Source organism: Nerophis ophidion, linkage group LG17 (genome assembly GCF_033978795.1).
Source record: "Nerophis ophidion isolate RoL-2023_Sa linkage group LG17, RoL_Noph_v1.0, whole genome shotgun sequence".
Classification (NCBI taxonomy): Eukaryota; Metazoa; Chordata; class Actinopteri; order Syngnathiformes; family Syngnathidae; genus Nerophis; species Nerophis ophidion.
Window position 1 is genome coordinate 14,726,772 of NC_084627.1, and position 22,008 is coordinate 14,748,779.

The 22,008-nt window shown below is 42.1% G+C and overlaps 1 protein-coding gene across 4 annotated transcripts in view; it reads left to right on the plus strand.

The window, feature by feature from the left end:
• rgs3a (regulator of G protein signaling 3a) overlaps positions 1–22,008 on the plus strand; it is a 354,609-nt gene that overhangs the window by 3,311 nt on the left and 329,290 nt on the right. For 2 of the 4 annotated variants that reach the window (XM_061876385.1, XM_061876387.1), the window contains exons 1-2: positions 6,718–6,856; positions 21,814–21,864. In XM_061876385.1, coding sequence (XP_061732369.1) covers positions 6,733–6,856; positions 21,814–21,864 — 175 coding nt within the window. In that variant the 5' untranslated portion in view covers positions 6,718–6,732. Of the gene's footprint in view, positions 1–6,706; positions 6,857–21,813; positions 21,865–22,008 lie in introns of those variants that run through there. The other 2 variants (XM_061876386.1, XM_061876388.1) reach the window with 2 other exon arrangements.

Consider the following 22,008-nt stretch of genomic DNA (forward strand, 5'->3'; position numbering starts at 1 on the left):
AACGAATGCTTAGTGTGATGGTGCTCGGCTCCTAGTGTAATGCTTCAATGACACATCGACATATAGGCTAATGGGGGAAATATATGCCCATTAGCCTGTATGTCGATGTGTAGGGCTGGCATACTTGCCAACCCTCCCGGATTTTCCGGTAGACTCCCAAAATTCAGTGCCTCTCCCAAAAACCTCCCGGGACAAATTTTCTCCCGAAAATCTCCCGAAATTCAGGAGGCCACGCACCCTCCAGCTCCATGTGGACCTGAGTGAGGACAGCCTGTTTTCACATCCGTTTTCCCACAATATAAACAGCGTGTCTGCCCAATGATGTATAACTGTAGAATGATCGAGGGCCGAGTTCTTGGTTTCGTATGTGGGTTTATTGTTAAGCAGTTTCATAAACGTTTTCCCAGCGCGTTAACAACACACAACAACAGCAGTCACGTTTTTGTCTACCGTAAAGCAGTTCGTCTGCCGTAAACAGCAATGTTGTGACACTCTTAAACAGGACAATACTGCCATCTACTGTACATGCACCAAAACACCTCCAGGCAACACCTCCAGGCAACTTCAACACTTTACTAATACCCTCCTCCTTTCACATCCCATCTCCCCGGATTGTAAATAACCTAAAGTAAGTAATCAAATGTATTTCTAATGTATATACTTGTTCTTATGCTATCTGAACTCACTATGTTCTCTGCTCGCTGTACATATCCTACTAAGTATGACCTACACTGTTTCAATGTCCATTTCTCTGTTGATGCAATTGTTGATGACTGAAGTACTGATATCAACCATAGCTCCTCATCCCACCACCCGGATTGTAAATAATGTAAATAATTCAATGTATATACTATGATGATTAACTTGTGTGATGACTGTATTATGCTGATAGCGTATATTTGTACCATGAATTGATTAACCTGGACCCCGACTTAAAGTTTGAAAAACTTATTCGGGTGTTACCATTTAGTGGTCAGTTGTATGGAATATGTACTGTACTGTGCAATCTACTAATGAAAGTTTCAATCAATCAATCAATCATGCATATGTGACAATAACATCTACGGCTTTTAGAGAGTGCAGTGCACAACTGCGCACACAACAGCTGTAAATATACTCCTCCCCTCTTAATCACGCCCCGCCCCCAAACACGCCCCCAACCACGTTGCGTAATTGTCACCACACTTCCCCAGTCAAGATTTTTACACAAATACATTTCGAAAGTGCTCAAATATTTCTTAAATAAATGTACAAACATGTACAGTTGTGATCAAAATTATTCAACCCCCACACAATTTTGGTGTTTTAGCAAGTTGGACATTTATTCCGTATTTTGTTTATAGTCATATCAAATAAAGATGTGTCAAATAGAGAAATGCAACTTAAATTGTAACACTGTATTTTACAAAATACCAAAAAAGGAAATTTTTCTTAATATCTCATTGACAAAATGATTCAACCCCCTAGTTACATGCATCTTTAGTACTTAGTAGAACACCCTTTGGCAGTGATGACATCCTTCAAAGGTGATACATAACTGGACACAAGCTTCTTGGAACCATCTACAGGTATTTTAGCCCATTCTTCTTGGGCAAAGGCCTCCAGTTCATTCATATTCTTGGGCTTGCGTGCTGCAACTGCCTTTTTCAAGTCCCACCACAGCTTTTCTATAGGATTTAGGTCTGGCGACTGTGAAGGCCACTCCAGAGTCTTCCAGCCCTTCTTCTGCAACCACTCTGATGTTGATTTGGAGGTATGCTTGGGATCCTTGTCCTGTTGGAAGGTCCAACGTCTCCCAAGCCTCAGCTTCGTCACTGACTTCATGACATTTGCTAGGAAATAGAATTCATAATGCCTTGAACGCGCTGGAGATTCCCGGTACCTGAGGCAGAGAAACAGCCCCAGAGCATGATTGACCCCCCCCACCATGCTTAACAATAGGAAAGGTGTTCTTCTCTTTGTAAGCTTCATTTTTTCTCCTCCAGACATAACGTTCATTCATAGGCCCAAAGAGTTCCACTTTTGTCTCATCACTCCATAGAACAGTTTCCCAAAACCTTTGGGGTTTGTCCAGATGATTTTTGGCATACTGGAGTCTATTTTTCTCGTGCCTGGTAGTCAGAAGTGGGGTGCGCCAGGGAGTTCTGGCATAGAGGCCTTCATCTCGTAGTGCGCGCCTTATTGTCTGGGACGAAACCTGCGTTCCCCCGTCAGCAACGTCCTGTTGTAGTTCCTCAGTTGTTACCCGGGGGGTTTTCACCACTGTACGCTTCAAATACCGGACAGCAGTTGCCACAGCATTCTCTTTCTACCACGCCCAGGTAGTGTTTCCACTGTGCCTTTAGCTTTAAACTTGCGAATTATGCTCCCAACTGTGTCTCTTGGAATGTGTAATGTCTTTGCTATTTTCTTATATCCATATCTGTGACAATCTGTCACTTAATTTCTGATAGTTTTTCGTGTTTTGTACTTTATTTCCTGTTCAGTGCTCTTATTTTGTTATACTTCCTGTTTACTCCGCTGAGCACTGTTTTTGTCACACTCGCCGTTGATTGGCAGCGGTCCTCAGCTGCTGTCAATCAACATAGGTCTATTTATGTTTCACTCGAGCACTCCTCAGTGCTCGAAGTTAAAACCATGTTGGGAACATCTCCATGCAAGACTGCTTTCTGTTTATATCTTTTACTTTGATGAAATTAAAATCATCCTACCTGCTTTCTGCTCTCCTGGATTCTTGCCTACTTGAGGTCACACAACTGAAGCCATGCGAAGTCCTAACAATATCCTTTTTTATGAAAAGAAATTACTCTTGACTTCTTTGACCACTCCCTGGACTTCACCATGTTGCAAATACACCATTGACCATCTACAAGAAGCTGAGCATCACAGTCTTTTTCAATCAGTTTAATTGTTGCTCGTTATGGTTCTAATCACATCTACAGGTGTTTTCAACACCTGATTGAAAAGACCTTATTCAAATTCTGTTCTTAAGAGTTATGATCTTCAAGGGGTTGAATAATTTTGTCAATGAGATATTAACAGAAATGACACTGTTTGGTATGTTACAAAATAGAATGTTGTAATTCAAGTTGCATTTGTCTATTTAATGCATATTTATTTGATACGACTATAAACAAAATACGGAATAAATGTCCTACTTGCTAAAACACCAAAATTGTGTGGGGGTTGTATAATTCTGATAACAACTGTACAACAAAGTATTATTTCTGATGTGTAATTAACGAGCAAGCTAGAGCTACCGTTAGCTCACATGCCTACGACATTCCCAAAACGTTTTACTTGACCATACATGTTTTAACACACAAATATATACATAGTAACCATGTATATATTACTTCAAGTTATCGACGGTTGAACAGTGTCCTGTTGAGATGACGACGGCGATGCTGGTGTTCTAGACCCTTAAGTTTCCCCGTTTTCTTGCCGCATTGTATGCATTTATTCGTGCTACCTAGCTAGCGAACCTGCTAGGTAGCAAGCTACATTTACAATGCACACAGATGTACAAACTATTGTGATTAATGGCAAAGATTGGAGCTCCATCTGCCATGGGCCAAGGCCGTTTAAGCAGCCTAGCTCTGCTGGCCATTTAGAGGACACTTGTCAAATCCCTGGAAAAGACGCCTTCTTGGTACGACAGGGTCACAGATCACTTTCTTAAAAAGGAACGGAGGGTAGAATTTACGTATAAATAAACCAACACATTTTATGATGTAGGCCGAAATTGAGTTTCCCTTCCTTGAGAGACCAGCATAGGCTACTGAACTACTGTATACCTTCAAAAAGGAACAGCGATGGTCTGTAGCAGGGGTGTTAAAGTTATTTTAGCTCAGGGGATGCACGGAGGAAAATCTATTCCCAAGTGGGCCGGAATTGTAAAATCATGGCATGATAACTTAAAAATAAAAACTACTCAAGGTTGTTTTCTTTGCTTTGCTTTGCTTTGGCCAAAAATAGAAGAAGCACATTCTGAAAACATACAAATCACATTTTTTGGACTGCTTTAAACCCTGCGGCTTATAAAAAGATGTGTCTAATCCAGGGGTAGGGAACCTATGGCTCTAGAGCCAGATGTGGTTCTTTTGATTACTGCATCTGGCTCTCAGATAAATCTTAGCTGACATTGCTTTACACGATAATTATGAATAATTTCGCTGGTAATCACAGTGCTAAAAATAACGTGCAAAATATAAAACATTCTCATGCATTTATACCCATCCATCCGTTTTCTACCGCACCTGTTCAGGGGGGGGGGGTGTTGCAGCTTGCTGCGGGGTCGTTCTTCCAGGAAGGCAGACGGACTACTCGGGACATGGCATTTAGGTAAAAACATGATTTAATTTTAACTAAAAAATATACAAACAAAAATCGCTCACAGCGGAGGCACAACTTGGGCTAAAGAACAAAGCTAACGCATTAACAGACTAAGAACATAAATCAAACAAAACTTACTTGGCATGGCATGAAGCACGAAACTATGGCAAGGCATGAAACAAGTCAGCACAGGGCGACTGACTGGCAAAGACGAGCTTAAATACTGCTTCTGATTAGTGCTCGGGAAGCAGGTGAGCGGGCATTTTGTCCACCAGAGACAGGTGGACAAAATGAGTAACCAAGGAAACCAGACAAGGGAGTGGAAAAAACCAGGAACTTAAAGAGTCCAAAGGACAAACAGCACATGGCCAAACAAAAACATGATCAACAGACATGACATTTTATTTATTATTGGTTAGCTTCAGAATAACAATGTTATTAAAAATAATTAGAGACTTATTATACTCTAAAAATCTTGGTCTTACTTAAAAATGCACGCATTTAGTTGTATTCAGTGTTAAAAAATATGATATGGCTCTCACGGAAATACATTTTGAAATATTTGGCTTTCATGGCTCTCTTAGCCAAAATGGTTCCCGACCCCTGGTCTAATCCATGGATAGAAAATCAAACAAAGTACTGTATTCTGTAGTGAATGTGTTTCTATTAATCACAATGTCTTTATGCCGTATTTTGGGGATGTTCCTTTTAGAACAGTGATTTTTCAACTGTGGTAGGTGCGCCAAAGAATCGCTTGGATAAATATTCAGTCAACCAATCAATCAATCAATCAATCAATGTTTACTTATATAGCCCTGAATCACGAGTGTCTCAAAGGGCTGCACAAGCCAAAACGACATCCTCGGCTCAGATCCTACATCAGGGCAAGATCGGTGCAATGGACGTCGAGTGGATCTAGCATAAAATTGTTAGAGTCCAGTCCACAGTGGATCTAACATAATAGTGAGAGTCCAGTCCATGGTGGGGCCAGCAGGAGATCAGCTTGAGCGGCGACAGGTCAGCAGGGCAGAGACATCCGCAACTGATGCACAGATGAGTGGTCCACACTGGGTCCCGACTTTGGACAGCTAACGCTTCATCTGTGGTCACCGAATCTGTGCCCCCCTTCCATGAAGGAGAGAGGGGCAGAGTAGAAAAGAAACGACTGATCAACTGGTCAAAAAGTAGGGTCTATTTCAGGGGTAGGGAACCTATGGCTTTAGAGCCAGATGTGGCTCTTTTGATGACTGCATCTGGCTCTCAGATAAATCTTAGCTGACATTGCTTAATTCGATAAGTAATTAATAATTCCGCTGGTAATCACAGTGTTAAAAATAATTTTCAAATTATAAAACATTCTCATGCATTTTAATCCAACCATCCGTTTTCTATCACACCTGTTCAAGAAGTCGCATTAATGGTCAAAAGTATTTTATTTATTATTGGTTACCTTAAGAAAAACAATGTTTTTTTTTTAAAGAATAAGAGATGCATGCATTTAGTTGTTGTAATCAGGGAAAGTCCAAATAAAAGAGGAGGCAAAGAAATCTCTTGTCAGAGCGTGGGACGACACTGTACAATGGTACAGGTCTACACGTTTCTCCTCATTGAGCTAAATTGAATCCAGTCTCTGTTTAATTCCTTGCTTCTTGTCTGTTCAATAAATGTCATCAGTGTTTGTATCTGACAGTTGTATTCAGTGTTAAAAATTCTATACGGCTCTCACGGAAATACATTTTAAAATATTTGCATTTCATGGCTCTCTCAGCCAAAAAGGTTCCCGACCCCTGGTCTATTGAAAGGCTAGAGTGTACCAATGAGTTTTAAAATGGCACTTAAATGCGTCTACTGAGGTAGCATCTCTAACTGTTACCGGGAGGGCATTCCAGAGTACTGGAGCCTGAATAGAAAACGCTCTATAGCCCGCAGACTTTTTTTGGGCTCTGGGAATCACTAATAAACCGGAGTTTGTTGAACGCAGATTTCTAATACAATACAATCAGCAAGATAGGATGGATTCACACACAGTTTTATTGTTCAAACTGTGTGTAACGTTACAGTGGCCAAATATAATTAATACACTTGTTAAATACAACCTATACTTTATTTTTAATGAATATTTAGGCATAGTACGCTACTGTATTTCAATGATGGCCATTATGGGGGAACTTGGAGAGACAAGTGTTTTCTGAGGTGGTACTTGGTGGAAAAAGTTTGAGAACCAGTGGTCTACAAGCATGTTTCTAGCTTTGGACACACACACACACACACACACACACACACACACATACACACATGCACACACACGTATAGCATCAAATTTCTTAGTGGCGGTGGTGTTGCTTAGCTGCTTTGAGCGTCTCGTTGGCCTTCGAACGAAGGTGCTCGTTGGTCACGATGTCCTCATTCAGAGTTTACTTGCGGAAACCTTCTGGAAAGTTCTCCAAGGCGCCGCTGTCCTTCCTGCTGAGGACTCACGGTGAGGAGCCGTCTCTCATCCCCTCTCTCTTACTTGACAATTGTAAGCGTGCACTGTGTTGTGTTAATATTGTACTGTCATATAATAGTGTACACATGCTATGTTATTGAAGGCGCGTGTCTAGTAGAGCAACGTGATCTAGCAAACAGGCTTTTAGTGTGCTAATGAGGCTGCCCTTCCTTGTGTGGTGACACTTTGAATCATTTATGGAGGGTATTATTCACACCGGTGGAGGATGCACCCAAAGCCTCATCCATTATCTAGTGCTGGCACAGATTAATATGCATAGGTTTTTACAGGGGTGTGGCTGAATTTGGTGTTTTTGTCCCCCCGATGACAGCTCGGGTAGGAAGTTCTAACTGCGGCTGACTTTAAACGACTTTGTGCACAGCTCAGAAGAAACGTTTGGATCAAGAAAACTTTACATTTTTATTTGAGCGTGGGATTATGTGGCACAGCAAATAACATACTGCTACTGCTTAACATAGATGGCGCATTAAAGGCCCTATTTCTACAGTTTGATTATATAAGTCGCACATAATATAGAACCCTCCAAATGCAGCGTGTTATTAAAAATATAATCAGTGCGCATCTCAATTGACTTCAATGTGTTCAGCTTTATGATAATGTGCCCCCCCCTAGTGGTTGTGTTTATACGTCTACTGTACATACCCTCTAAACCAGGGGTAGGGAACCTTTTTGGCTGAGAGAGCCAAGAAGCCAAAAATTTTAAAATGTATTTACGTAAGAGCCATATAATATATTTTTAACACTGAAAACAACTAAAAGTGTGCATTTTTAAGTAAGACCAACATTTCTAGAGTATAATAGGTCTCCTATTCTTTGTAATAATGTTGTTATTCTGAAGCTAACTTAGGAGGGGGCGTGGCCTGCGGGTCTGCAGCGAAGCGGGGTGTTGCCAGGACCGGCCTCGAAATCAGTGACAGGTGTGTAAATGGCCCACCTGGGCCTTGTTGAAGAACCCCCAAGAGGGCTAACCCTACACTAACCAATTATAAATAAATTATTTCTTTCCCTTAAGGCAACTTCTTGAACAGGTGCAGTAGAAAAAAGAAAGGAAGGATTCAAATGCATGAGCATTTTTATATTTTCAACGTTATTTTTAACACTGTGATTACAAGTGGAATTATTCATTGCTTATTGTGTTAAGCAGTGTAAGCTCAGATTTATCCGAGAGCCAGATGCAGTCATCAAAAGAGCCACATTTGGCTCGCGAGCCATAGGTTCCCTACCCCTGCTCTAAAACAAGCCTGGGCAATTATTTCAAGTTGGGGGACAAATTTAAAGGAAAAATGTGTCTTGGGCTGGTGTATCTGTTTTTTGGAACACTAATACAAAACCTCACAATAATGTCTGTGTGAAAGACTCCAGCCATCACCGTGTGGGTTGCATGGACCATTTAGGAAGGACATCGCTGAGCAGGTTTGACTGTCGTTTATTATTTCAATAAACAAAGCTTCAGTGTCGAACGGGTCGCTTTTCAGCGCCACCTCCTCCGCTGCTCGTCTCGGCTGGCTTTTCGGCTGCCGGTGACGTCGTCTTCCCCTGGGGCTCATTCTTCAATCGGTCGTGTTGTTTTGGTTGCTTCTGCCGTGCTGCACTCCTGCGGACACTCCAACTCTCTCTCTCCCTCCTTTCTCCTTCTCCCCTCTTAAATGCTGCGAGGAGATAGACAGATTGAGTACCAGTGTGTGTGTCACGCACCTGATTTTGATTGTTGCAGCGTCGCTCCAGGCACGCCCCGCCTCGCCATTCCGCTGCATTCCCTGCCTCCTGGCCGCCATCTTGAGCCGGGCCAAAGCGTGTCCCGCCCCGCTGTCGACCCGTCGGCTCCGCCTTTCCACAGTCTGATTGAATGCTAAAGACCGCCTTAGAAAACAGAATGGAATTAAAATTGTTTTTACTGAATGAGACACCCAGAATGTACATGTAAATAAAGAATGTGGGATTTACAATATTCACTATGAACGATAAAACAATGAATATTGACAACAGATGACATATTTTACAATCAAGCGAAAACGCAACAGAAATGCAACAAACACAGGCAAATATGAACGCTAAGGGTAAAAAACCCCCACCTACAATCTGATATATCTGATACATCACTAAGTTTTAGAACTTTGTACTAAAAATCTACTTCCGCGTCTGTCCCTGACACCCACATTTCAGGCTCTGGAAACACTCTGGGGAAACGATCCCCACCCAAACTGCTTGGTGCCTGGTCTGAGCTGCTGTGTCTTAGATCAGTGGTCCCCAACCACCGGTACCGGGCTACCGCAGAATAATTTTTTATTGATTATTATTTTTATTTTTTACCAAATCAACATAAAAACACAAGATACACTTACAATTAGTGCACCAACCCAAAAAAACTCCCCTTTTCATGACAAAGAAATTTGTCCCGGGCCCCAGGACCAATTATCAAGCGTTATCCGCAGCTACAAAAAGGTTGGGGACCACTGTCTTAGATTACCATAGTAACTAATTAGATTACTATAGTAACTAATTAGATGACCTTAGTAACTAGTATATAAAGCAAAAGTGCAGATTCCAAGAATTGAAAGATTTGGTATAGTGTAAGACTTACGGTCATTAGAAAACATCACTGCACATCATAATGGCAGCTAAACTTTACATCTTAGAGATCTAAAAAAAATATTTGGGAATGTCCGGCGGGCCAGATTGAAAAGCTTGTGGGGCACCATGTGGCCCGCGGGCCTTACTTTGCCGAGGTGTGCTCTAAAACAAGGGTGTCCCAACAAAGCATTTGTTTATGTATTTATGTATGTATGTATGTATGTATGTATGTATGTATGTATGTATGTATATATATATATATATATATATATATATATATATATATATATATATATATATATATATATATATATATACACACACACAAGTATGTATGTATAGATAGATAGTACTTTATTGATTACTTCAGGAGAGTTCAAGTACATAGATACATATTTATACAGTGGGCCAAAAAAGTATTTAGTCAGCCACCGATTGTGCAACACTGTAGGAATTTTAAATAATTTATTTGTAAATTATGGTGGAAAATAAGTATTTGGTCAACCATTCAAAGCTCTCACTGATGGAAGGAGGTTTTGGCTCAAAATTTCAGGATACATGGCCCCATTCATTCTTTCCTTAACACGGATCAATTGTCCTGTCCCCTTAGCAGAAAAACAGCCCCAAAGCATGATGTTTCCACCCCCATGCTTCACAGTAGGTGTGGTGTTCTTGGGATGCAACTCAGTATTCTTCTTCCTCCAAACACGACAAGTTGAGTTTATACCAAAATGGATACATGGATGATACAGCAGAGGATTGGGAGAATGTCATGTGGTCAGATGAAACCAAAATAGAACTTTTTGGTATAGAGAGACGGAGAGAGAGATGGAGACAGATGTGCACCTGCCCATATTAACTGATCCCAGGTCAGATGTGCACCTGCCCACAAAAACTGATCTTAGGTCAGATGTGGACATGACCACAAGAACTGATCCTAGGTCAGCTGTTCTCCTGCCTACAAGAACTGATCCCAGGTCAGATGTGCACCTGCCCATAAAAACTGATCCCAGGTCACATGTGGACATGGGCCACAAGAACTGATCTCAGGTCAGATGTGCAGCTTCCCACAAGAACTGATCCCAGGTCAGATGTGCACCTGTCCATAATAACTGATCCCAGGTCATATGTGCACCTATCCACAAGAACTGATCCCGGGTCATATGTGCACCTACCCACAAGAACTGATCTTAGGTCAGATGTGCAGCTGCCCACAATAACTGATCCCAGGTCAGATATGCACCTGCCCATAATAACTGATCCCAGGTCAGATGTGCACCTGCCCACAATAACTGATCTTAGGTCAGATGTGGACATGCCCACAAGAACTGATCCCAAGTCAGATGTTCACCTGCCCATAATAACTGATCCCAAGTCATATGTGGACATGGGCCACAAGAACTGATCTTAGGTCAGATGTGCAGCTGCCCACATGAACTGATCCCAGGTCAGATGTTCTCCTGCCCACAATAACTGATCCCAGGTCAAATGTGCACCTGCCCACAAGAACTGATCTTAGGTCAGATGTGGACATGGCCACAATAACTGATCCCAGGTCAGATGTGCACCTGCCCACAATAACTGATCCCAGGTCAGATGTGGACATGGCCACAAGAACTGATGCCATGTCATATCTGGTCATGGGCCACATGCACTGATCTCAGGTCAGATGTGCACCTTCCCATAATTACTGATCCCAGGTAATATGTGCACCTGTCCTCAAGAACTGATCTTAGGTCAGATGTTGACATGCCCACAATAACTGATCTTACGTCAGATGTTGACATGCACACAATAACTGATCCCAGGTCATATGTGGACATGGGCCACAAGAACTGATCTTAGGTCATATGTGCACCTGCCCACAAGAACTGATCTTAAGTCAAATGTTGACATAACCACAATAACTGATCCCAGGTTAGATGTGGACATGGGCCACAAGAACTGATCTCAGGTCAGATGTGCACCTACCCACAGGAACTGATCTTAGGTCAGATTTTGACACTCCCCACAATAACTGATCCCAGGTCAGAACTGATCTTAGGTCAGATGTTGACATGCCGACAATAACTGATCCCAGGTCAGATGTGCATCTGCCCATAATAACTTAGGTCAGATGTTGACATGCCCACAATAACTGATCCCAGGTCAGATGTGCACCTTCCCTCAAGAACTGATCCCAGGTCAGATGTGCACCTGCCCACAATAACTGATCTTAGGTCAGATGTTGACATGCCCACAATAACTGATCCCAGGTCAGTGTTCACCTGCCCACAATAACTGATCACAGGTCAGATGTGCACCTTCAAAGTGGAATATTTCCTTTGAAGTGAATAGAAGTGGATTCCTCCGGCCAAATTTGGTCCCCTGAGTTGTTTTGTATGGCCTAATAAAGGGTGGTTTCAATATTTAGATGTTTATGTTTGGATCAATATTTAATATTTAATTCCCCCGTCCCAAAAAAAAAGTTTTTTTGTCATTGTTTACAAATTCAGGGACTTTGAAGGCAAAAACTAAAGGATTTAAATAGTAGTCGTTATTAGTTTTTGCTTTTGCTTAGTGCATATTATGGCCTATTGTTTTTCCTCAAACAATTGTATGTAAAAGTGGAGAATAAGGAACTATTTCAAATATTGTGTTGATATTGTTAAACTGTCCCAATAAATACAAAATGTACAGTTAATACATGTGATGGATATCGGCGCTGGTATTGGTTGATCCCACTAATGAATTATCGTACCGATATCCCAAGTGTGTCCTATGGTATTACTGTGTTGATTTAAAGAATACTTTTTTCACGCAACTTTTTCATGGTTTTATTGTTTGCGTGTCCCTAATCATCCATGATAATGTTTTTAAAAGCATGTCGCAGGCCAACAAAAATACAAGTCTTAGGGCGCAAAAGACCCCCAAGCCATACTTGGGACACCACTGCCTTTGTCCTCTTGTGAAGAATGACATCCTTCATATAGATAGCACTACCCCAAATGACTTCAGTTCACACACAACCTGGATGGGGTCGGCGCCTCCCTCCTGGCTCCTTTTCTGCTGATGAAGTTTTTTTTTTCAGCTGTCACATGAAAACCATCAGTGTCTCCTGGCCTGGTCTTATTAGGTGCTGGCGGGGCGCCTCTCTTTTCATATGCAAATGTGACAAATAAGCAACAAAGCCAAATTAAAAGCGAAGACGGATAAAGAGGAAGGCGGAAGCCAGTGAAGGAGCTCCTCTTCCTTCTTTTTTTTTTTCATGTAAATCATTCATCCTGTTTCCAATGATGTCTTTATTTTGGAACGCGCGGGGGGTGGGGGTTGGGTTACATGCACAAAGACGTCAACATGACTTGTTGTCCTTTCAGATAGAAAGAACTGCGGGTTACCTTCTCAAAGCCTTTCATTAGCAGTTTTATATTAAATATCCTCCATGTAAATTTATTTTCTAGTCCAGAGGTCTTCAACGTTTTCCAGACCAAGGACCCCCACACTCATGTATAGATTATTCAGGGACCCCCTACATATATATCTTGTTTAAAATTGTGATCTAAATTAAACAGATCTTAAAGGTACCTATTGTGCAATACTAAAATATTAACATCATACAGTATAGTGTCGCTAATAGCTAGCTGGCAACTTGCACTCTAATCGCCATCAGTTTTATATTTAAAATCCTCCATGTAAATGTATTTTCTTGTGCAGAGGTTTTCAACATTTTCCAGGCCAAGGACCCCCACACCATGAATTGATTAACGTGGACCCCGACTTAAACAAGTTGAAAAACTTATTCGGGTGTTACTATTTAGTGGTCAATTGTACGGAATATGTACTGAACTGTGCAATCTACTAATAAAAGTATCAATCAATCAATGTACAGATTGTTCAGGGACCCCCTACATACGTATATATCCTGTATAAAATTGTGATCTAAATTAAAGTGGTCTACGTATAAAATACTACACGGTCTAGCTCCATCTTATCTTGCCGATTGTATTGTACCATATGTCCCGGCAAGAAATCTGCGTTCAAAAGACTCCGGCTTATTAGTGATTCCTAAAGCCCAAAAAAAGTCTGCGGGCTATAGAGCTTTTTCCGTTCGGGCTCCAGTACTCTGGAATGCCCTCCCGTTAATAGTTTGAGATGCTACCTCAGTAGAAGCATTTAAGTCTCACCTTAAAACTCATCTGTATACTGTAACCTTTAAATAGACCTCCTTTTTAGACCAGTTGATCTGCCGCTTCTTTTCTTTTTTCTCCCATGTCCCCCCCTCCCTTGTGGAGGGGGTCCGGTCCGATGACCATGGATGAAGTACTGGCTCTCCAGAGTCGAGGCCCAGGATGGACCGCTCGCCTGTGTATCGGTTGGGGACATCTCTACGCTGCTGATCCGCCTCCGCTTGGGATGGTTTCCTGTGGACGGGACTCTCGCTGCTGTCTTGGATCCGCTTTGAACTGAACTCTCGCGGCTGTGTTGGAGCCACTATGGATTGAACTTTCACAGTATCATGTTAGACCCGCTCGACATCCATTGCTTTCGGTCCCCTAGTCAGCATTGTCACTGGCGTCCCACTGGATGTGAATTCTCCCTGCCCACTGGGTGTGAGTTTTCCTTGCCCTTTTGTGGGTTCTTCCGAGGATGTCGTAGTCGTAATGGTTTGCACAGTCCTTTGAGACATTTGTGATTTAGGGCTATATAAATAAACATTGATTGATTGATTGATTGATCCTTAAGGTACCTTGTTATTAACATTATACAGTATAGTGTCACCAATAGCTAGCTAGCAACTTGTACTCTAATCCCTAGCTAACAACTAGCATGCTAATCGCCAGCTGAAAACAGGTGCGCGAGTCACCAACTGACAATTGTCGCACTTGTCGATAGCTGACAACTGACGCGCTAATTGCATGCTGACAAGTGATGCGCTAATCGCTAGCGGACAAACAGCGTGTTAAATGTCAGCTGAAAACTGGAGCACTAATTGCATTCCATCTATTAGTACACTCATAGCTAACTGACAATTGCTAGCTGATAACCAGTACGTCGATCGCTAGCTGAAAACTGCTGCGCTAATCGCTAGCTGACGACTGGTGTGCTGATATCGATTCACGTAAAAGTTAAACGGTGACATATTTCGATATCTTTGTTGCCTGTGACGTAACGTCCATTTATTTACTTGATTAAGCCCCTAGGGTAAATTCAGTTCCGGTGGTGATGATGATCATTGTAGTCGGATGAAGGGTCAGGAGTAAATAGGTTTTGCTTATTCCTGCTCCCGTTCAAACATGTTAAACTGTGAACTGTAAACATTTAGGACAAAACTTTGTAAACATGTTGGAAATAAACTACTACTACTACTAATAAAAATAATTATAATCGCTAACATTATGTACATTAATATAATAATTATCTATTCAAGTATTTATATGAATCCTGCAAGGTACAAAGCAAGGCAACTTAATTTATATAGCACATTTACAACCATTTTTAAATTGAACCAAAGTGCTTTACAGGTTAAAAAGCATTGAGCAAAATAAACCAAAACAAAAACAAACAAAGAACATAAACAATGAATGAGCTAAACAAGATAGTGCAAAAGCAATACGATAAAAGGAGTCAAATAAAAAGTAAAACAATAATACAATAAAAATAAATAAATTGCAAAATATAAATAATAACAATAAAAGTGCGACATTTTGAAAAAAAAACTACAAAAACCAAAAAACTACAGTAGTTCGATGGTCATGTCACTGCCAATTTTAGACCAGTGTGTCGAAGCCGTCATGATCGGCTACTTGGATCATGTCATGTTCTGGTTTGTTTCTGTTTTGTATCTCGTCTTGTTGTTATTTGACTTCCTTAGTTCCTGGTGGCACTTCCTGTTTTGTTCCGTTGCCATAGTTTCATATTAGTGTCACCTGCCTTGTGTTTTCGACGCACACCTGCCTCCTAATTTCTGTCTTTACTTAAGCCTGCCTTTTTCGTTACTCGCTCTCGGATTCTCATTTGCTATTCAATGCAACAGGTGACGTCGCTATCACCGATCATGGTAAAAAGACTTTTTGTACTTGTTAGCTTCCACGCTATCCCTTTGTTTTTTTCCCTAGCTCACATGCTAGCGTCTTTTGTTCTTTCTAGCTCTCATGCTAGTTCTGTTGGTTTGTCTACAGTGCCTTTGTGCCTGTATTTCTGTTCTTAGTTTGTTTTGTAGTTAAATAAATCATCATTATTTCCTTCACGCTGTTTCCAGCTGCATCCACGAGAGAACAAGAACCACACCACGATGCCAGCTAAGCGTCACAGAAGCTATGTTAATGTGTATTTAAAGGGATTAAAATTTGTGGAAAAAGTGAATGCCGAACATAAAAAAATATACAATTTTTTCCAATCAACCAAAAAGTTCACGACCCACCGCAGTACCGCTTTTGCTTAGTCATTGCCCATTCGAGCAAAACATCAGTAGTAGGTTGCATAAGAAACAACATATAGGTACCATTCGAACAGTCTTTCCCACACAAATTGCCCACATAACTATGCGGACATTATAAAAAATGACTAAGCACCACACACAATTCAAAATTATACCCATTTAAATCCATTACCAAGCAGTATGGGTACAATGCCCAATACTCTCCACACTTTGACATGTTTGATGCTTTTTACCTGCTTGATATTTCTGATGAATTCCAAAACTTTAAGGAGGTCATCAAGGAAGTAAACAAATTAGGAATAGTTCACATACTCTCAATATTCTATCATTTATTGTTTGTACTTCACATTGTAGTGATGGGGGGTGTCAATGTTTTGTTGTTCAGTCTGTGAGCTAAAGCTTGTTTTAGTAACAAAGTGACGTGTCTGATCGTTTCTGATCATATTGTAAATACTACATCTTTTATTTTTGTGCAAAAATATTGTTGTTCCTGTCATACTTTATATATATATATATATATATATATATATATATATATATATATATATATATACACAGTACAAGCCAAAAGTTAGGACACACCTTCTCATTTCAATGCGTTTTCTTTATTTTCATGATTATATGTGTATATGTGTGTGTGTATATATGTATATATATATAGAAATTTAACATAATTAAACGTTGCAAACATTCCTGGCACAGCTGCAACTAGGGAACTACCGCTTTACTGGAGCTGCACTAAAGCTGTCTGCCACTGGTACAGGGACAATGTTGAGGGGAATTTGCTATATGATTCTTATCAGTGACGCAGCAGGAAGCGGCTTAGAATATGTTTCCGTAAAGAATGTCATATAAAGCGACCTGTCAGTCATTAATTAACATTTCACAGGCGCTCCTTTGCACAAACACGAGGCCCCCCTTGGATGGACGGTACAGCACGTGATATGTGTGTAATGACTTCGGCACACTAAATTGGCGCTAGTGTGTGAATGTTGTCTGTCTATCTGGGTTGGCCCTGAAATGAGATGGCGACTTGTCCAGGGTGTACCCCGCTTTCCGCCCGGATGAAGCTGAGATAGGCTCCAGCACCCCCCGCCACCCCGAAAGGGACAAGCGGTAGAAAAATGGATGGATGGATGGACTTTGGCACACTAAATTGGCCCTAGTGTGTGAATGTTGTCTGTCTATCTGTGTTGGCCCTGCGATGAGGTGGCGACTTGTCCAGGGTGTACTCCGCCTTCCGCCCAAATGCAGCTGAGATAGGCTCAAGCACCCCCTGCGACCCCAAAAGGGACAAGCTGTGGAAAATGGATGGATGGATGGACTTTGGCCCACTAAATTGGCCCTAGTGGGTAGAGCAGCCGTGCCAGAAACCTGAGGGTTGCAGGTTCGCTTCCCACCTATTGACAACCAAAATAGCTGCTGTTGTGTCCTTGGGCAGGACACTTCACCTTTTCCCCCGGTGCCGCTCACACTGGTGAATGAATGATGAATAAATGATAGGTGATGGTTGGAGCGGCCGTAGGCGCAAACTGGCAGCCACGCTTCCGTCAGTTTACCCCAGGGCAGCTGTGGCTACTGATGTAGCTTACCACCACCAGGTGTGAATGAATGATGGGTTCCCACTTCTCTGTGAGCGCTTTGAGTATCTAACAATAGAAAAGCGCGATATAAATCTAATCCATTATTATTATTATTATTATTAGTGTACGAATGTTGTCTATCTGTGTTGGCCCTGCGATGAGGTGGCGACTTGTCCAGGGTGTACCCCGCCTACCGCCCGTGTGCAGCTGGGATAGGCTCCAGCACCCCCTGTGAACCCAAAAAGGGACAAGCGGTAGAAAGGATGGACTTACTTACATTTGCAGATGGCTGAATCTGCATTGATTTAGCACTCAATTGGTACCCCAATTGGTGCCAATACCTACACAGGACTCATCCATCCATTTCTACCGCCTCAGCTGCATTTGGGCGGAAGACGGGGTACACCTTGGACAAGTCGCCACCTCATCACAGGGCCAACACAGATAGACAGACAACATTCACACTCACATTCACACACTAGGGCGGGGGTCGGCAACCCGCGGCTCTAGCGCTGTCCTAGTGGCTCTCTGGAGCTTTTTCAAAAGTGTATGAAAAATGGAAAAAGATGAGGGGAAAAAGAATATAAAATATATATTTTTTGTTTTAATATGGTTTCTGTTGGAGGACAAACATACCGCAAACCTCACTAATTGTTATAAAGCACACTTTTTATAATAAACATGCTTCACTGAAGTGTTTGGCGAGCGCCGTTTTGTCCTACTAATTTTGGCGGTCCTTGAACTCACCTTAGTTTGTTTACATCAGGGGTGCCCATTACGTCGATCGCGAGCTACCAGTCGACCGCGGGGGGTGTGTCAGTCGATCTCGAGCCAGGCTTTTAAAAAAAATAGACCTAAAAATTAGTGATCATCAATCTTCACCAAGACGTCACTTAAATGACATTCACGGTACCGGAGGGTCTTGTGAGATGACGCTGGCTGCTGCAAGATCCATCCATCCATCCATCCATCTTCTTCCGCTTATCTGAGGTCGGGTCGCGGGGGCAACAACCTAAGCAGGGAACTAAATACAGAGTCTCGGAAAACTGGCGTGCACAAGCGATCCCTCAGAAAGCTGGCGTGCACATCACTTGTGCACGCCAGCTTTCCGAGACTCTTATTTTGTTAGTGCAGGCAGCATGAAGCAGGGCTTTTATTGTGAAGATAGGAAATGTGCAATCGGCCTTTAGCGTTTTGACGGAAGGGACGGCGCGAAAGTCTGTTGAAATAAAAAGTGTTTCTCGCCTTCCTCTGTCATTTTTTCATAATAAAGAACTGGCAGCAGCCAGCGTCATCTCACAAGACCCTCGAGTGCCGTGAATGTCAATCAAGCAAGCTACGGAATTTGCCGCCAATGTTTTTCTTGTAAAGTGTATGGAAGCTGGATGAATTAGATGCCAAAAACCAACCACTTTCATGTGGTATTGTGCAGAAAGGACAACTTTTTTTCTCCTCCATTTGAAAATGTGGGCGTTATCATCATTACTGTCTGATTCCGATCAATGCAAGTCATCAGAATCAGGTAATACACCAACTTATATTCTTGTCTTCGTGAAAGAAAGACATCTACATGTGTTACACATGCTTGTATTATCATTAAACACATTTAACTTGTTTACAAAAATGTCTCTTTCATAAAAAAATAAATATAAATTATATATATAAATGAGGTAGATCCCCTCGAGTTGGTCAATTGAAAAGTAGCTCGCCTGCAGAAAAAGTGTGGGCACCCCTGGTTTACATGTACAACTTTATTCCTTTCTCAGACATGTTTTTTGCCACTTCTTTTTCTGTCTCATTTTGTCCACCAAACATTTAACGTTGTGCATGAATGCACAAAGGTGAGTTTTGTTGACGTTATTGACTTGAGTGGAGTGCTAATCAGACATATTTGGTCACTGCAAGCTGATCGATGCTAACATGCTATTGAGGCTAGCTACATGTACATATTGCATCATTATGCCTCATTTGTAGCTATATTTGAGCTCATTTAGTTTCCTTTAAGTCCTCTTAATTCAATGTATATCTCATGACACACTATCTGTATGTAATCCATCCATCCATTTTTCTACCGCTTATTCCCTTTTTTGGGGTTGCGGGGGGTGCTGGCGCCTATCTCAGCTATAATCGGGCGGAAGGCGGGGTACACCCTGGACAAGTCGCCACCTCATCGCAGGGCCAACACAGATAGACAGACAACATTCACACTCACATTCAAACACTAGGGCCAATTTAGTGTTGCCAATCAACCTATCCCCAGGTGCATGTCTTTGTGTAATATGGTTTTTAATTTTTGGCGGCTCCAGACAGATTTGTTTTTGTATTTTTGGTCCAATATGGCTGTTTCAACATTTTGGGTTGCCGACCCCTGCACTAGGGCCAATTTTAGTGTTGCCAATTAACCTATCTCTAGATGCATGTTGCCAATGGCTAAAAGAAAAATTATAAATTTTCCAACCTACATTTTTATCTGGGTTTGCACCACATGTGCCAGCACTCCACACAGTTTTAGGAAGCTAAAATAGTTACCTACTGTATCTTTAAAGGCCTACTAAAACCCACTACTACCGACCACGCAGTCTGATAGTTTATATATCAATGATGAAATATTAACATTGCAACACATGCCAATACGGCATTTTTAGTTTACTAAATTGCAATTTTAAATTTCGCGCGAAGTATCCTGTTGAAAACGTCGCGTGACGTCTCGGGTTGTAGCGGACATTTTTTTCCAGCCCGATCCAAGCTATAAGTAGTCTGCTTTAATCGCATAATTCCACAGTATTCTGGAGACTATAAAAATGGGACCCATTACCTCCCTGCTTGGCACTCAGCATCAAGGGTTGGAATTTGGGGTTAAATCACCAAAAATGATTCCCGTGCGCGGCACCCCTGCTGCCCACTGCTCCCCTCACCTACCAGAGGGCGATCAAGGGTGATGGGTCAAATGCAGAGAATAATTTCGCTACACCTAGTGTGTGTGTGACAATCATTGGTACTTTAACTTTTGAACTTTAACATCTGTGTTGCTGAATCTTTTGCAATTTGTTCAATTAGTAATGGAGAAGTCAAAGTAGAAAGATGGAGGTGGGAAGCGGTGCATTGCAACTGCCTTTATTATCACAAACACAGCCGGTGTTTCCTTGTTTAAACGAAGGTGAAGCTTTACTATGGATCAGAGCGATCAAGCGAACATGGATCCTGACCACATGTCAACCGGCAGGTTTCGGTGTGAAAATTGTGGTAATAAGTCGGCTCTTACCGTAGACATCAGCGGAGCTTGCGTCCTGCTGCTGCTACGTGGCTTCCCTCAGAGACACTGGCGGTCACCACACCTATGGCCACACCCCTCCGACTTTCAGGTACCATATAATCTCACTAAAACAATAAGCAGATAAGGGATTTTCCAGAATTATCCTAGTAAATGTGTCTAATAACATCTGAATGCTCCCACTGCCCTCGCCTTGTTTTTTTATTTTTCTAGTCCTTCACTCTCACTATCGTCATCCACAAATCTTTCATCCTCGCTCAAATTAATGGGGAAATTGTCGCTTTCTCGGTCCGAATCGCTCTAGCTGCTGGTGGCTATGATTATAAACAATGTGATGATGTGAGGAACTCCACAACCCGTGACGTCACGCGCACATCGCCTGCTACTTCCGGTACAGGCAAGGCTTTTTTATTAGCGACCAAAAATTGCAAACTTTATCGTCGATGTTCTCTACTAAATCCTGTCAGCAAAAATATTGCAATATCGCGAATTTATCAAGTATGACACATAGAATGGACCTGCTATCCCCGTTTAAATAAGAAAATCTCATTTCAGTAGGCCATTAAATGTGTCCTCAAAGGTAATAATAATTAGTCTTTTTTCCCGCTACCCATTTCGTTTGGCTGTTTGCTACACTTTGAGCCCAGTCTCTTTGAGGCGCCTTCACAGCATCGCCTTTTTTTTTTGTATGGAGGACGCTCAGATGAACCACCAGCAAGACATTAAAAAGCAGCGTTCCTGCTTTTTTCTTCTACGTCGGCCTAAGCCAGTCCGGCCAGCAGGCGAGCACACAAGCAATGCCAAGCTCAGTGTGGGAACGACAAACATCCCCCGTACCCATGCAGGCATGCATGCGAGCGGGGCCAAGGTGCCCGAGACGTTATCAGTGCTAACTGGAGCGCTCCTCATGAGCGGGATAAATTTAGACGAGCACAAAGCCAATGTTAGACCGGCGACCGTGTCAACATGGTCTCGACACAAGGCTCCGGGGTGGTGTTAACAGCGCCTGATGGCAAGTGTGACTAAGTGGGAGGGCACAAGACGACGTGATTGACACATTCACACACAGACACAGTGTTTCATTACTCTGGAGCTGCGAGTCTTCACCGTCTCGTCTTCTGTGCAGGTCAGCTGAAACTGTCAATCACGCAGGGACAGGAAGTGCTCGCTGTGAGCGGTGAGTGCTGAGGAAAAAGGCATATGTGCGCTGGCATAACAATAAAATATTGAACAGCTTCATAAGCTAGAATACCCAAACCTTAGGTACTATACTGCATTACATGCAAACCTGGACATGTTTCCCTAAGGGAATGTCTTTTTG